Genomic DNA, 16,697 nt, shown 5'->3' with positions numbered 1-16,697 from the left:
GGAAACTTAAAAGTACTGAGAATTCTAGCTGTTTAGTTGACCAGACTGCATAATCTGCTTTGAGGACTAAATCATCCACTTCATTTTTCTAAATAGCTGAATTCACTGCATACAGACATGATTTTGGATTTCCCATTAGCCTTTATTTTGTTTTTCCTCTAGTGGAAAAACACTGATCAATTCTTGTTTAAAATGATAGTCTGTTTCTTTTTTGAGTCTTTATTCCATTCCAGTTTGTTAACATACAGTGTGATATAAGTTTCAGGTGCACAGTATAGTGATTCAGCACTTCCACACATCCCTCTGTGCTCATTTACAAGTGCGCTTCTTTTTTTAATTTTTTTATTTTATTTTTTATTTATTTATTTATTTTTAATGATTTTTTAAATTATATTATGTTAATCACCATACAGTACATCCCCGGATTCCGATGTAAAGTTCGATGCTTCATTAGTTGCGTATAACACCCAGTGTACCATGCAATACGTGCCCTCCTTACTACCCATCACCAATCTATCCCATTCCCCCACCCCCCTCCCCTCTGAGGCCCTCAGTTTGTTTCTCATAGTCCACAGTCTCTCNCCCTTTTCTTTATCCCTTTCTTCCCCTACCGATCCTCCTAGTTCTTATGTTCCATAGATGAGAGAAATCATATGATAATTGTCTTTCTCTGCTTGACTTATTTCACTTAGCATTATCTCCTCCAGTGCCGTCCATGTTGCAGCAAATGTTGAGAATTCGTTCTTTCTGATAGCTGAGTAATATTCCATTGTATATATGGGCCACAGCTTCTTAATCCAGTCATCTGTTGAAGGGCATCTCGGCTCCTTCCGGGATTTAGCTATTGTGCGCTTCTTAATCCCCATCCCCTAGGTCACTTCTCCCCCACCGACCCACCTCCCCTCCACCAGTAACCGGTAACCATCAGTGTGTTCTCTAGTTAAAAGCCTGTTTCTTGGTTTAATTGTTATAGTTTAGGTGCTTGCCATTTTTTTCCTATATCGTTCATCCTCAGGTATGCTTTGCAGTTCAGCATTATTCATGATTTAACCTCAAATAGCAAAAACCAGAGAAATGATTCTTTCATGTGGTAGCTACTGGTGATTCTCTACTTTTTTTTTTAATAAGTAGATGAGATAATATTTTAAATAAGGTTGCTAGAGGTCTAGTAAGGTAGGTGTTATACTCTGGTATTTTAGATTCCTGTTTGAGAAAATGGGGAAAATAAGGCATTCATGAAGTCTTTTTTTTTTTTTTTTTAATCTTTAAAAAATCATAGTAGTAAAGGCACCTGGATGGCAAAGTGGGTTAAGCTTCCAATCTCTGTGTCTGGCTCCGTGCTGAGCACGGAGTACTTAAGTAAAGATTCTCTCTCCCTCTCTCCCTCTCCCTCTGCCCCTCCCCCCAGCTCTCTCTCTTTCGGTCTCTCTAAAGTAAATAAAAATCTTTAAAAAAAATCTCAGTGGTATATTGGGGTGTTCTGTTGTCGAATTTCAGCTGAAGTGAACCCTTGAGGCTTAGGAGCAGGGACAATGTAGCTAATGTATTTCTTCTGGTATTCTAAGGGTTTGGCCTCAGAGGGATCACTTTTGCAAATGAGAGTGTTGGATACACAGCAGTCAAGTAAAGTGCTACTCTGATATCCTTGCTGAGCTAATTTACACTTAACATGTTGACTGGCTTCCCTATGGTGAGAGGTGGGCACTCTTATTAAAAATGACATTGTTTCTTGTCTTGCATGCAAGCAGAGAAATAATTTTTAATATAAAGAAGAAAGGATGGGCTGATATGCAAAATGAAATTTGTTTAGAGCCTTTGAATTCTGGATTTTCCCCAATCTTGTGACAGTGATGTGCAGTCAAGTAGCAGTAGCATCTCAGAACCGAGAAAGAATTTGGAGGAGAAAAGGGAGCATTAGTGTATAGGGTTAGAGAGAAGTCCAATTAGGTAAGTGTTGGGGGAAAAGGGCATTTGTGTGAATATTATGAGGTACTTAGTGCCCTTAACAATGAGTGTTTGGGCTGAACGGTGGTGGAGACTATGCCAGGCTGTAACCATCTGGGGAGTAAGTGGAGCCCCGCAGTAGACATGATATTTTAAGACATTTGACTCCAAGAGTGGGAGTGGAGTAAAGCTCCAGCTAAAGGGGCATGGAAATGGAATGAGTGTGTTATAAATATTATATATTTTTGGTAGAAAACTTCAAAAGCCTGGAAATACAAAAGTAGGAAGAGAAAACAAAATCCCTCAATTTGAAAATCCGGATTTACTACTGATGACAGTTTGCTATTTACTTTGTGAGTTGATATAATCATTTTATGTATATATGTGATATATATATAATTTTGTTTCTTTTATGTTATGAGCATTTTCTCATGTTAAAAATGTTTAAAACATAGTTTTGATGGTTCTATAAGACTCTATTGTAAAATGTGTAATGATTCAATTAATACTCTATTGCTGGATTCCTAGTGGTTTCTGGCTGTTTGCTGTCACAAGCGAATACAGGAATATCTTTGTATGTACATGTTGGTATTTCTGATTTAGAGTAGTTACATACATGTCAAATGATGTTCCAGTTGTTTTCCAAAACATTTGCACCAATTTATATTTTCACCGTCTGCCTAAAACTGCGTTACCATTAAAAATGATGCCCTTGCTAATTTTATGAAAGAAAAATCTAATTTGTTTTGTTCAGTCATTCAGCAGACTTAAGCTCCTTGCATCTAACTGGAGGTTGGGTTCAGACTGTGTGCGTGGATGCGGCATGTCCAGCGAGCAGCGCTTTCTCCAGGGTGCATCAAGGAGGAGCCCAAAGCCACTTCCCTCATGCCAGCCTTAGGAAGGTCTTACCCTGAGTTCTCAGTTCTAATCACTCTGCAGGCAGCTTATCTCTTTATCTAGAGAACTGATGTGCATTTTGACTTTGGGGAGTAAGTGCAAAACTGCCTCAGCTTTGGGGGTGAAGGGAAGATGTGAGAGAGGGGAAACCTGCCCGGCTCCTCTTTCCTGAGCCCTTCCCTTGGTCCTGCTCCACCCACTACTCCAGGACCCAGGCTTGTCCACTGACGCTCTCAGCCTTTCTGGAAGTGGTTTCCACCTCCGCGACAGGATCCTCCTCTGTGCGTTCTGGGTCATGACTTCCTTCAGTCACTTTTATTCCTCAATAAGCTATTCTTAGCATTTGTTTTCTTGAAATTTGTCAAAAATCCGTTACACTGATGACTGTAGCCCAGCCCACACCTCGTTTCCCCATACCAATTCTCAGTGATGTTAGGTGTTCCCTTTTTGTATGTTTTCCTATCATTTCTAAAGAAGCTTTAGGAAAAAAGGAGTAGAAATATTTGGGTTCAGTCAGTCATCTTGGAAACCTTGCCCCAGATATTTTAAACATTCCAAAAATATTTTATGATTATGTAGTCAAATCTAATAGTATTAAATCTAATAGTATTTGTAATAAGGATTTCTTTCTCTGCTTTATGCTCAGATCGTTCTTTTCTCTTTCCAGAGATCATTTAAAGTTCAACACTTTTATTGGCTGTATTAAAAAAAAAATAACACTGTTCTGTCTGATTTGCTTTGGGGAAAGTCTAAGGTAAAAAATTCAGTGATTTTTTTCTCAAATATAAAGCCAATTTTTAACATTGCATTTCAAATAAGNTAAAGCCAATTTTTAACATTGCATTTCAAATAAGTTATTCCTTTCTCATCTACTTGTGCTCCCTTCATCTCATGTTATGTTCATATTTATTCAAGGAATTCTTACAGGCTACCTACTCTGATCCATTTATTTGAAGTAGGATTCTGAGGCTAAATCCATAGTGTTTTAATTATTTTTAAAAATATGCTTTAATATTTACCTTGCTGTCCCAAGGCGATTTATTGTTTCTTTTTTAAAGGTGTATTCTCTCTTCTTGCATATTCTAACAAGTGAACATGGGTACAGTTTGGTCAAATTCCAAACAAAACAAAACAAACTATCTAGTGGGATTTCATGGGGAATTTATTCAGTCTATTTATAATACGGAAAGGATTGACTTTTTCCAAATACCATCTTTCGTTAAAATAATAGAATATTTCTATACACTTAGTATTATTTCTATGTATATGTCTTTAGGGAAAGGCTTGTCATACTTAGTATAGCAAACAAATATACTTTTTAGTTCATTTTAAAGGTACTTTATGTACTTTTTTGTTATTGTAGATGAGATACTTTCATCATGTATTATTTAAAACCAACACTTATTATTTTTATTAAGAGTAATACATGTCCTTTATAGAAAATGTTAAATTAAAATCCCTTGTTATTTACACTTTTATATGCATATTATAAGTAATATACATTTCACTTAGTAATATGCATTTAAGTTTCTTCCCTGTCTTTTAATGATTTGATGGTTCATCTTCTTTTTAGCACTTAGTAATTCTCCATTCCAGTTTATCTATCCATTTACCTCCTGGAGGACCTCTTGGTTGCTTCCAAGTTTTTTCAATTATGAATAAAGCTGCTAAAAAATCCATGTATACAGGTTTTTGTGTGCACATAAGTTTCAGCTCTTTTGGGTAAATACCAAGGAGCACAATTGCTGGATCGTATGTTAAGAGTATATTTAGTTTTGTAAGAAACCGCCAACCTGTCTTCCAAAGTGGGTGCACCATTTTACATTCCCACCAGCAGTGAATGAGAGTTTCTGTTGCTCTGTATTCCCTCCAGCATTTGGCATTGTCAATGTTCTGGATTTTGGCCATTCTGACAGGTGTGTAGTGGTCCCTCATTGTGGTTTTAATTTGCATTTCCCTGATGACACATGATGTAAAGCATCTTCTCATATACTCATTTGCCTTCTGTATATTTTCTTTATGAGTTGTCTATTAAGATCTTTGGACCTTTCCAGAGTCAGGTTGGTTACTTTCTTATTGTTGAATTTTAAGAGTTCTTTGTGTATTTTGGAAAACAGTCCTTTATCAGATGTGTCTTTTGCAAATATTTTCTCCCAGTCTGTGGNTGTGCAGTCAAGTAGCAGTAGCATCTCAGAACCGAGAAAGAATTTGGAGGAGAAAAGGGAGCATTAGTGTAGAGGGTTAGAGAGAAGTCCAATTAGGTAAGTGTTGGGGGAAAAGGGCATTTGTGTGAATATTATGAGGTACTTAGTGCCCTTAACAATGAGTGTTTGGGCTGAACGGTGGTGGAGACTATGCCAGGCTGTAACCATCTGGGGAGTAAGTGGAGCCCCGCAGTAGACATGATATTTTAAGACATTTGACTCCAAGAGTGGGAGTGGAGTAAAGCTCCAGCTAAAGGGGCATGGAAATGGAATGAGTGTGTTATAAATATTATATATTTTTGGTAGAAAACTTCAAAAGCCTGGAAATACAAAAGTAGGAAGAGAAAACAAAATCCCTCAATTTGAAAATCCGGATTTACTACTGATGACAGTTTGCTATTTACTTTGTGAGTTGATATAATCATTTTATGTATATATGTGATATATATATAATTTTGTTTCTTTTATGTTATGAGCATTTTCTCATGTTAAAAATGTTTAAAACATAGTTTTGATGGTTCTATAAGACTCTATTGTAAAATGTGTAATGATTCAATTAATACTCTATTGCTGGATTCCTAGTGGTTTCTGGCTGTTTGCTGTTACAAGCGAATACAGGAATATCTTTGTACGTACATGTTGGTATTTCTGATTTAGAGTAGTTACATACATGTCAAATGATGTTCCAGTTGTTTTCCAAAACATTTGCACTAATTTATATTTTCACCGTCTGCCTAAAACTGCGTTACCATTAAAAATGATGCCCTTGCTAATTTTATGAAAGAAAAATCTAATTTGTTTTGTTCAGTCATTCAGCAGACTTAAGCTCCTTGCATCTAACTGGAGGTTGGGTTCAGACTGTGTGCGTGGATGCGGCATGTCCAGCGAGCAGCGCTTTCTCCAGGGTGCATCAAGGAGGAGCCCAAAGCCACTTCCCTCATGCCAGCCTTAGGACGGTCTTACCCTGAGTTCTCAGTTCTAATCACTCTGCAGGCAGCTTATCTCTTTATCTAGAGAACTGATGTGCATTTTGACTTTGGGGAGTAAGTGCAAAACTGCCTCAGCTTTGGGGGTGAAGGGAAGATGTGAGAGAGGGGAAACCTGCCCGGCTCCTCTTTCCTGAGCCCTTCCCTTGGTCCTGCTCCACCCACTACTCCAGGACCCAGGCTTGTCCACTGACGCTCTCAGCCTTTCTGGAAGTGGTTTCCACCTCCGCGACAGGATCCTCCTCTGTGCGTTCTGGGTCATGACTTCCTTCAGTCACTTTTATTCCTCAATAAGCTATTCTTAGCATTTGTTTTCTTGAAATTTGTCAAAAATCCGTTACACTGATGACTGTAGCCCAGCCCACACCTCGTTTCCCCATACCAATTCTCAGTGATGTTAGGTGTTCCCTTTTTGTATGTTTTCCTATCATTTCTAAAGAAGCTTTAGGAAAAAAGGAGTAGAAACATTTGGGTTCAGTCAGTCATCTTGGAAACCTTGCCCCAGATATTTTAAACATTCCAAAAATATTTTATGATTATGTAGTCAAATCTAATAGTATTAAATCTAATAGTATTTGTAATAAGGATTTCTTTCTCTGCTTTATGCTCAGATCGTTCTTTTCTCTTTCCAGAGATCATTTAAAGTTCAACACTTTTATTGGCTGTATTAAAAAAAAAATAACACTGTTCTGTCTGATTTGCTTTGGGGAAAGTCTAAGGTAAAAAATTCAGTGATTTTTTTCTCAAATATAAAGCCAATTTTTAACATTGCATTTCAAATAAGTTATTCCTTTCTCATCTACTTGTGCTCCCTTCATCTCATGTTATGTTCATATTTATTCAAGGAATTCTTACAGGCTACCTACTCTGATCCATTTATTTGAAGTAGGATTCTGAGGCTAAATCCATAGTGTTTTAATTATTTTTAAAAATATGCTTTAATATTTACCTTGCTGTCCCAAGGCGATTTACTGTTTCTTTTTTAAAGGTGTATTCCCTCTTCTTGCATATTCTAACAAGTGAACATGGGTACAGTTTGGTCAAATTCCAAACAAAACAAAACAAACTATCTAGTGGGATTTCATGGGGAATTTATTCAGTCTATTTATAATACGGAAAGGATTGACTTTTTCCAAATACCATCTTTCGTTAAAATAATAGAATATTTCTATACACTTAGTATTATTTCTATGTATATGTCTTTAGGGAAAGGCTTGTCATACTTAGTATAGCAAACAAATATACTTTTTAGTTCATTTTAAAGGTACTTTATGTACTTTTTTGTTATTGTAGATGAGATACTTTCATCATGTATTATTTAAAACCAACACTTATTATTTTTATTAAGAGTAATACATGTCCTTTATAGAAAATGTTAAATTAAAATCCCTTGTTATTTACACTTTTATATGCATATTATAAGTAATATACATTTCACTTAGTAATATGCATTTAAGTTTCTTCCCTGTCTTTTAATGATTTGATGGTTCATCTTCTTTTTAGCACTTAGTAATTCTCCATTCCAGTTTATCTATCCATTTACCTCCTGGAGGACATCTTGGTTGCTTCCAAGTTTTTTCAATTATGAGTAAAGCTGCTAAAAAATCCATGTATACAGGTTTTTGTGTGCACATAAGTTTCAGCTCTTTTGGGTAAGTACCAAGGAGCACAATTGCTGGATCGTATGTTAAGAGTATATTTAGTTTTGTAAGAAACCGCCAACCTGTCTTCCAAAGTGGGTGCACCATTTTACATTCCCACCAGCAGTGAATGAGAGTTCCTGTTGCTCCGTATTCCCTCCAGCATTTGGCATTGTCAATGTTCTGGATTTTGGCGATTCTGACAGGTGTGTAGTGGTCCCTCATTGTGGTTTTAATTTGCATTTCCCTGATGACACATGATGTAAAGCATCTTCTCATATACTCATTTGCCTTCTGTATATTTTCTTTATGAGTTGTCTATTAAGATCTTTGGACTTTTCCAGAGTCAGGTTGGTTACTTTCTTATTGTTGAATTTTAAGAGTTCTTTGTGTATTTTGGAAAACAGTCCTTTATCAGATGTGTCTTTTGCAAATATTTTCTCCCAGTCTGTGGCTTGTCTTCTCATTCTCTTTTTATTATCTTTCTCAGAGCAGAAGTTTTTAATATTAATGAATTCCAGCTTATCAGTAGACACACTCTGATAAGTCTGGACTAGCAAGAATCTTACCGTTTGTCGGTAGTTGTGTTACTCATTCTGTTATCCACCACAGTGATGTTTATGAGATTAAAGTGCTGTTGTGGTCCTACATACTTGGTTTTGTATTTGAACAACAAAATAACACACTTGTACAAATGATGCTGCTTTGTTGGTGATTAGTAGTTTTTCATGAAGACCTAGTAGACATTGTTTTTAGAAGATATTTTGTCACACAGCCATTGGTATGTTTGCATAATTACTTTGGGAATCTGTATATACAGAATGTATGCACTTTTTCTAACTTTATATTACTTCTGTAGCTACTAGTACTAAATTAATTTATCCACATGTTATGATTTAAAATTCAGTTCCTCAATCACACTAACTACACTTCAGCTGCTTAATATTGGATAGTGAGGATATAGGACATTTTCACATTCGCAGAAAGCTCTATTGAACAATGCTGTTCTCGAACGTAAGCAGTTGTGCATTAAAAAAAAATCCAAATCCATTTTCTATGATTTTTTTTTATTTTGTAGTAATTGCTGAAATAAAATATTAAAATAAAAAAGGAAGAATAGAATAAAAAGCTCAGTGAAAGGATTTGCTTCCTACTATTATTTTTGGTTTTGTGTCTTAGTTATTTATGATAGGTAAAGCAATGGTTTTGACTGTAGCTGAATGAACTGTGTTTTCACTGCTCAGCTAGATGCAAAACAGAGTGGGAGGAGTAGTTCCTATGATTGGTCCATCAACTGGTCCGTCTTCTTGGCCATGCAAACAGTGACAGGTAGTATTAAATCACAGTAGTGAACTCTAGCTGCTGCAATAACCGTGTCTGCATAAATCTCATTCCTAGAATTAAGAACGTGTCTACTGAGAATCCCTAATTTTTAATTCCTGGGAATTGGAAAGCTGCACCAGAGAGACACAATAGAGAGACACTACAGTAGAGCAAAGGCCCGGAAAATTTCCTTCAAGATTGGCTATTTAATTTCTTTCTTTATTGATGTTGTAATTATAGAATAAACTTACTTCATTGCTATAGAGATAGTGTTTTCTCCAAATTTATTTTTTTAAAGCCCTCATTTAATTCAAGCATCATTTAGCATATAATAATATGCTTATAATGTGCATTACTTCTGTTTATTCTTAACGGTATAGTGTCAACTCATCTAGAAATAGTTCGAAAATTTCTCTGGAGTGAGAGGGAAAAGGCACCTGGAAATATAACGCATTTCGTAGTTTAATCTTAATATTGGAAGAATCGATCATTTGCCTGCTATTGATTTCTTTTTTGTTTTTTTAGGTTGCTTGCAGTGTTTGAATGTTGAGAAGGTATAGTTGCTAAAACTGCATTTAGATGGTGGGAATTTGTACGAGCAGGATGGTTAATATGTGATAATTAGTAAAAATAGATACTGATTTGGTGATGTGCATAGAAATCTATTTTAAGTTGTTCCTTCAAGTAAAAAGATCCAGTTTGCATAGGTAGCTATTGTTTAGATCTTTTCTCTACTTGGAGGCTAATTTAGAATCTAAGTAAAAACTATACTGGGTAGGGTAGGGGGAGTTGGCACACTATAGAGCCCCCACAGGTTGGGCACATATTTCTGAAAAATGACAGAAGACAACTCTATTGTACGTGATCTACTACCATGAAAGGGTAGGAGAAGTGATAGGTGTCACGTGTGCAGCCATCATCTAACTTGCCCTTTGCACCTGAGTTACAGATAGAACACAGGGAAGTTTGGTCTGGGACATACTCGTTCATCATCACTTCTTCCATAAGCATTTACAGAGATCCAGTTAACTCTCTTGAATTTTCCTATTAAAAGTTTCTCATTTAATGCCCTGAAACGGATAGGCAAATTGATAGAGATTGTATAAATAGACACTGCCAGGTTACATAAGGGTATTTAGGTAAAGGGGAAATTCACACTAAAGATAATTTTTCCTGTAGAAAAACGTCTTTTCTATAGAACCATTACATGAAAGGATTATTTTTTAAAACGTAATCTTTCATTGGTATGCTTTGGTCGTAATTAGGTGTGTAACTGCTGTGATAAAATGATTTAAAAAGAGATAGACATGCTAATGCACCCAGAAATAAAAAATCTTGGCTCTTCTTCCTGGGATTAACGTTGATGTTCAATTAAAAGATAAACAGATGTTTCATAGATATCTCACAGCAATTATTCAAAGAAGAGAGATCTTTGGACATTCAATCTTACAGAAGTTTTATTTCAGATTTTCAAAAATCTAGTTCTCAAAAAAAAATCTAGTTCTCTATTGTTGATGCAGTCGTGTGCTCTGAAATGGATGCGTTTTAAATATATTTCAGTTTCTGTCAGCTTTGCTGTCAGTCTATACTTTAAAAGAATTACCTTTCAAAAATAGATAATTAGAACCAGTATTAGGATACTTTTCCACAGTGATCCTTAGACAAAGTATTGGATCATGAGGTGCTTGGAAAAAAAGTCTCTGTGATGGTTTTGAAAATAGGGATTGTACTTTGTTTTAAGTAGTTTTCTGGTTGTCATTTCAGCTATGAAGTCTTACACTCCGTATTTCATGCTCCTGTGGAGTGCTGTTGGGATAGCAAAGGCTGCCAAAATCATCATCGTGCCGCCAATTATGTTTGAAAGCCATATGTACATTTTCAAGACGCTAGCCTCAGCCTTGCACGAGAGAGGCCACCGCACGGTGTTTCTTCTCTCCGAAGGCAGAGACATCGCGCCATCTAATCGTTACAGCCTCCAGCGCTACCCAGGGATTTTTAACAGTACCACCTCGGATGCGTTCCTGCAGTCCAAAATGCGGAATATTTTCTCTGGGAGATTGACAGCAATGGAACTGTTCGACATACTGGATCACTACACCAAGAACTGTGACATGGTGGTTGGCAACCGGGCCCTGATTCAGGGTCTGAAGAAGGAGAAGTTTGACCTGCTGCTGGTGGACCCTAATGACATGTGTGGATTTGTGATAGCTCATCTTTTAGGGGTTAAATATGCTGTATTTTCAACTGGCCTTTGGTATCCCGCGGAAGTGGGTGCTCCCGCCCCGTTAGCTTACGTCCCAGAGTTTAACTCACTCCTCACAGACCACATGAACTTGCTGCAAAGAATGAAAAATACCGGTGTTTACCTCATTTCCAGATTGGGGGTCAGCTTTCTGGTTCTTCCCAAATACGAAAGGATAATGCAGAAGTACAACCTGCTGCCGGAGAAGTCCATGTACGACTTGGTCCATGGGTCCAGTCTGTGGATGCTGTGTACAGACGTGGCTCTGGAGTTCCCGAGACCCACCCTGCCTAACGTTGTGTATGTGGGAGGAATCCTCACCAAACCGGCCGGCCCGCTACCAGAAGTAAGGTTTGCCCACCTCCTTGGTGACCTTTTCTAAATATAAAGGTCAATCGGTCAGCTTTGATTTTTGGAAGAGATGGGATTGGTTATTGTTGGCTAACAAGTGCTACTCTAAAAAGTAGCTAAGGCCGTGGAGGCTACTGTGAGGTCCCTTCCCGTGTGGATGCGCCATTCCCCTGGAGCACGTGCCTGCTTTCATGGAGCGTCTCTACGATGCTGACGGGCCATTCTGCCATATGGGCAATAGACGGGCTGGGAAATAGACTTGATTAAATAATAACTGTAGTATGTGAGGAGAATGTGGTTAGTTAGCTTTAATGAGCGTTAAGTGGTTTTGCTTTTCCTTAACCCGGAGCTCGCTCCGTTGTCTCCCAGAAAGCGCCATCACCGGTCTCCACGCCTAGATCAGGTTCCCTGAAGTCAAATAAACAGAATCCATGTGAAGAGCGGGTCTTCTTTCAGCAGTCATAACCACTAGAAAGCGTAGGTCCAACAATGAAAATGAGGTAGTAACTTCTATCAAACTCGGGAGCCAACTAATTTTTAATAAGCAACTATAACGGTTTTAAAGAAATACTGCCGGTTGCGATTTCATTCAAAGATGGAATTGGTTGCACTTTAGCAAAACCCTGTCTCCTATCTGAGTCAAACCTAAATTCTTTTTCTGGTTGAGCTGTCAGCGAATCCCTTGTGTTCTTTTCTCCATCCTAGTTTGTTTTGTATGAGGTAACTCAAACTCACAGGAGCCAAACTTGTGTATCTGTTGTTGTAGGGTTTTCTTACCTTGGGCTTGCTCTCTAGGTTTAATCTCAACATCTGATGGCATTTACCTGGAAGCAGAAGTTGTTCTATGACTTTGCTCTCTATTGAAACTATTTCTACTCTCAAAAATCTGAAAGACACACTCACAACAACTCCGCTAAATCTCTGGTCACTACATATCAACAAAATTTGTCAGGGCCGTGTTGAAGAGCATATGCAGATGTTTTCATGTGGGTGTCAGCTAAGGACAATCGCTGGGCAGAATTTTCTCATGGAGAAATAATGTGACTGGAATATAAAACTTGTAGACTTGTCGAATCCTTTGGAAGTACATTTAATAGATAATACCTTGATATATTTCAAATAACATGAAAAAATAGAGTTTACCAGATTTGGGGCCCATACCACCCTAGCGTTTCAAACCACTGCGGCCAGCGGAAGCTGTGAGGGCACAGCTCTCTCTGCCATCAACTGTAAAGGATAGGAACTAATCTCAGCTTTTCTCAGCCATTCATGAAGTTATCCAAGCCCATTTCAAACCCTTAAATATTCTCTGCCAGACTCACCGTGTGATGTATTAACTCCCCTTCCTAAGGTAGTGGAAATCAGATTGAGAAGTAGCTTCTAGAAGACTTGATAAGCAAATCTGTCTTTACTCCGAGTCATTCGGAGTCATTCGTAACGTTACACAGATCAGCTCTGTTCCCTCCAGGTCTTCATTTTTTCCCAGCCAGAGCCCTGCCCTTCTGCCTTGCTCCTTTTGTTTCTGTTTGGGGGCTGTCTCCCTTCTTCAGTCACCGGATCAAAGAAGGAATGGATGATGAAAAGGAATGTTCTGATGAATCTTCAGTCCCTGCACGTTTGTCTTGAGTTGGAGCAATTTGAACTACATAGCACAAGTACAGAATAATATTTTACGTTTTGTTTGTTTGTTTCTGTCGTCTACCCTTCATTAAGATACATAGCATGTGAGAATGCTTCTTTTTTTCCTGTAACCCAAGCTTATCTTTTCCCCCATGGATCCATCTGCCTCTTAGTTTCACTATTTTATTTTACTTTAAAGCATCTTTTGAGCGATTTTGGAGCCTTAGGCAAGGTTATTACTCAAAATGTTTTCCGATTTGCATAATTTCTAGTTTGATACTGGCTTGACTTACTTTATGGGCTTCCCCGTTCTTTGTTTCCTCTTTCGGCTTTTTGTAATGATTCTTTTGAAAATGTGCTTTTTATTTACAGTGACCACTTTGGCTGTGCCAGTGAGGTCACACACACAGATACATGCAAATATGGCACGTGCGTGCGTTTTATATGTAGACCTAGCTAAGTCTATTGTAATCACTGAAAACATCTTAGGTCATAAGTCTGAAGGGCCATTTTCATTTCAGTATGCCGTTTATGGAGTTTTTCACTAGGGAGTATTTTGAAGGATGAGGTGTCTTACCCTTTCAGATATTTCTTACTCTGGTGAGGCTTTATATGCTTAGGAACACATGTGTTCCTACCGGGATTTCTCTGGTGGATTTGTCTGATATGATAAACTGTACCTCAGGGTTCTACAAGTTAATGAGTTTCTCAAATGCCTGTATTATTTACAGGTCATGGTTGTGACACTAAAATAATAGGGCCTAGCAAGTGACCGTTTAGAACACATGATTCACTAATAACAGCTTAATTGTTAACTGCCTTGGTATTTTACACTGGGAATGGATTAGGTTTTCCAGATGTCTGGAAATGATTTGACAGTGGGATTTCATTTCAAAACCTGGGATGAAGGGTACAGAAAATTTCTAAAAGACACTTTTTAGTAGCTTTCATAATGTTTGAGCCCAGAGAAACTAGAGAGCATCTAGTTCAGTCCCATTAATTTAGTTTTATTTTTTTCCCCTTCAAAATACAGAGAATAGTCCATTCATTTGTCACATAGGAGATTCAGAGAGTTCGGATGTCTCATCCAAGTCCATTAAGCTAGTTTGTGGCATAGCCAAGTAAAATGTGGATTATTTTGCTGTGATTGAATATTTTGTCAAGATGCCTACATCTCTTGTTACTCTATAACTCGTTTACACATTTATAGTGTATACAAAACTGCAAAGACAAATATTTCTCAGTTCTTTCTTTGATATCTCAAAGATTATGAGGACTTAACATGAGAGTCAAATTTTAAATCATGCATACCCTTACTTATGCTTAAGAAATTTAGTAATAGCAATCATCCAGAATCCAAATGCTTTTGCTTACAAAGTATTGTCTTGGCATAAAGTGAGGCAGCTGTGTGCCTTAATAATGCAATCATTTTAAAATCCATGTTAGCAATGTGCCTACCTTATCATACTATTTACTACCTGACTGCCTAGAGTGAGTCCTTAAAATGTGTCAGTGAAAGAGAAGAGGTCTGGATTGGATCACATCTACTCTGTCATTGAAGGGTGGCAGAGAACACGAATACACATTTCTTTAAAAAAGAACATTTGTCTTGGAGGGGAAGGAGGTCTATAAACAGATCCCTATTTGACTAGGTCCTTTAAATATTAAATGTGAATGAAATAATATCTAATAGAGAGCCGTTGTAGCTTTTAGCAGTTTTATTAGGGGGACTAATAATACAACTAAAGAATAGTACATTTACTTAGGAGTCTATTAATTTTTAGAGTTAACATAGTTCAGGTGACCGTTTTTAAATGATTTCTTATTGACTGAAATGGCCTGACCCTGCCAGCCAAGCTGATCTCTCCCACTTTTCTGCTTCTACAGCCCCGAATTATTTTTGCACGTAATAGATTGTACTTTAACTTTCGGTTTTTCACATGGCTCTCTCCCTAACTAGCGTGTGGATGCCTCGAAGGGTGGATCCTCTACCTTTTCATCTTCGTACCCTGAGTATCCGGAAAATGGTAGGAATTCAATGAATGTTTAAGATTAAATGAACTGCATCGCATAGAAATAGTTGCCAAAAAAAAAAAAAAAAGGTTTCAGCTAGTACAACCATGTTAATATTATGGCCATTATCTGCTTTTTTCCAATTTATGTACACATCCCATCCCAGCCACTAAGCGACCAAACATTCCAGGCTAAGTTATTTTAATGGCTTGGAATTGATACATAATGTTATTGATATTGACAAAAGATCATCATACATTACTCAGTTGGTGAACTAAATGGTCTCTACTGTGTTCCAAATATGCAAATGATCAGGGTTAGGAGTATAAATCAGTCCACCTGTTGCTGTCTTGAGACATGTTTTGGGGTGATGAGGTACTCATTTGGTGTACCTCAGAGGTGCTTTATTGCCAGGCTAGGAGCATAAAGGGCATCTTCATTTCACCAGTTGTAGAGACATTTTTAATTTAGGGAAACAGTCCTGGGGATAGATACAGATAAGAGATAAACATAGATAAGAAAGAGCATGAGGCCAAGGACAGGGCCATGAAATACTCACTGTTTGTCATTTTGTTATTGCCAGAACTCCTTCACAGAGAAAGGTTTTAGGGAAAATGAGACATTGGGCAACATTCATTAGATTAACTGCTTGTGAGCTGAGCAGGTTATGAGAAGAATAACACTGAGGAGCAAAACAATGGCTTTTTATATTCAGTTTTTATTGATTTGCCTGGAAGCCATTACTTACTATTACGTATGGTAATGGAAAGTGGACTTCCCCAACAATGAATGAAGTGTCTAGGCTGAGAAATGGGACCAGAGTCACTGGGGCTAACAGACTTGATCCAGGATTATAGCAGATGTGGAAAATTAAGGCCATTTTAATACCATGTAACATATAAATTATGTTATCATGAAATAAAAAGCTAGAGATGGGATTATAATCATTGTACCATATTGATTAAAATGTCCACTTTTAAATAAGTGTCATTTAATCAAAATATATATCCTTCATAGCTGGTTTCTTATTTTGAATGCCACCACTCACAAAGAACTTTGTAAAATGTCTTCATCTGTGTAGTATTACTGTGCTGTTGGTAGTTATGTGGGGATCAGAAAATTGATAACTCTAATGTTTGGGAGAGACAGATGATTTCATTCCAATTACTAATTCTGAACTTAAATATTCACTGCAACGTGGAAGCTGGGCAGAAATGATAGATTTGCTATGGGAAGTCATTAATGTACAATGTTGTTGCAGATATTTCTTGCAAAAGTTTTACAGGTTGATCATATATTTTGTCTTTATCTTGTGGTGAGAAACCAGATTACCTTGCTAAATGAATCTGTCCAGGAAGTAAATCAGGCACTGTTAGAACCATCAATAACTTCCTGTTCACCTCACTGATATGATAATTTTCTGAGCAGCCCTGGAGTTTTAAATAGCTTATCAGTTGCTTCTGTAAGCATTATGGGC

The 16,697-nt window shown here is 37.4% G+C and overlaps 1 protein-coding gene across 1 annotated transcript in view; it reads left to right on the top strand.

The window, feature by feature from the left end:
- Positions 1–16,697, top strand: part of UGT8 (UDP glycosyltransferase 8) — an 81,978-nt gene that overhangs the window by 18,220 nt on the left and 47,061 nt on the right. The window contains exon 2 of the mRNA XM_011237404.3: positions 10,759–11,582. Within this exon, the coding sequence (XP_011235706.1) occupies positions 10,761–11,582 (822 nt within the window). The 5' untranslated portion in view covers positions 10,759–10,760. The remainder of the gene's footprint in view (positions 1–10,758; positions 11,583–16,697) is intronic.

The sequence above is a fragment of the Ailuropoda melanoleuca genome, chromosome 11 (genome assembly GCF_002007445.2).
Source record: "Ailuropoda melanoleuca isolate Jingjing chromosome 11, ASM200744v2, whole genome shotgun sequence".
Taxonomy (NCBI): domain Eukaryota; kingdom Metazoa; phylum Chordata; class Mammalia; order Carnivora; family Ursidae; genus Ailuropoda; species Ailuropoda melanoleuca.
This window is presented reverse-complemented; position numbering and strand designations above follow the sequence as displayed.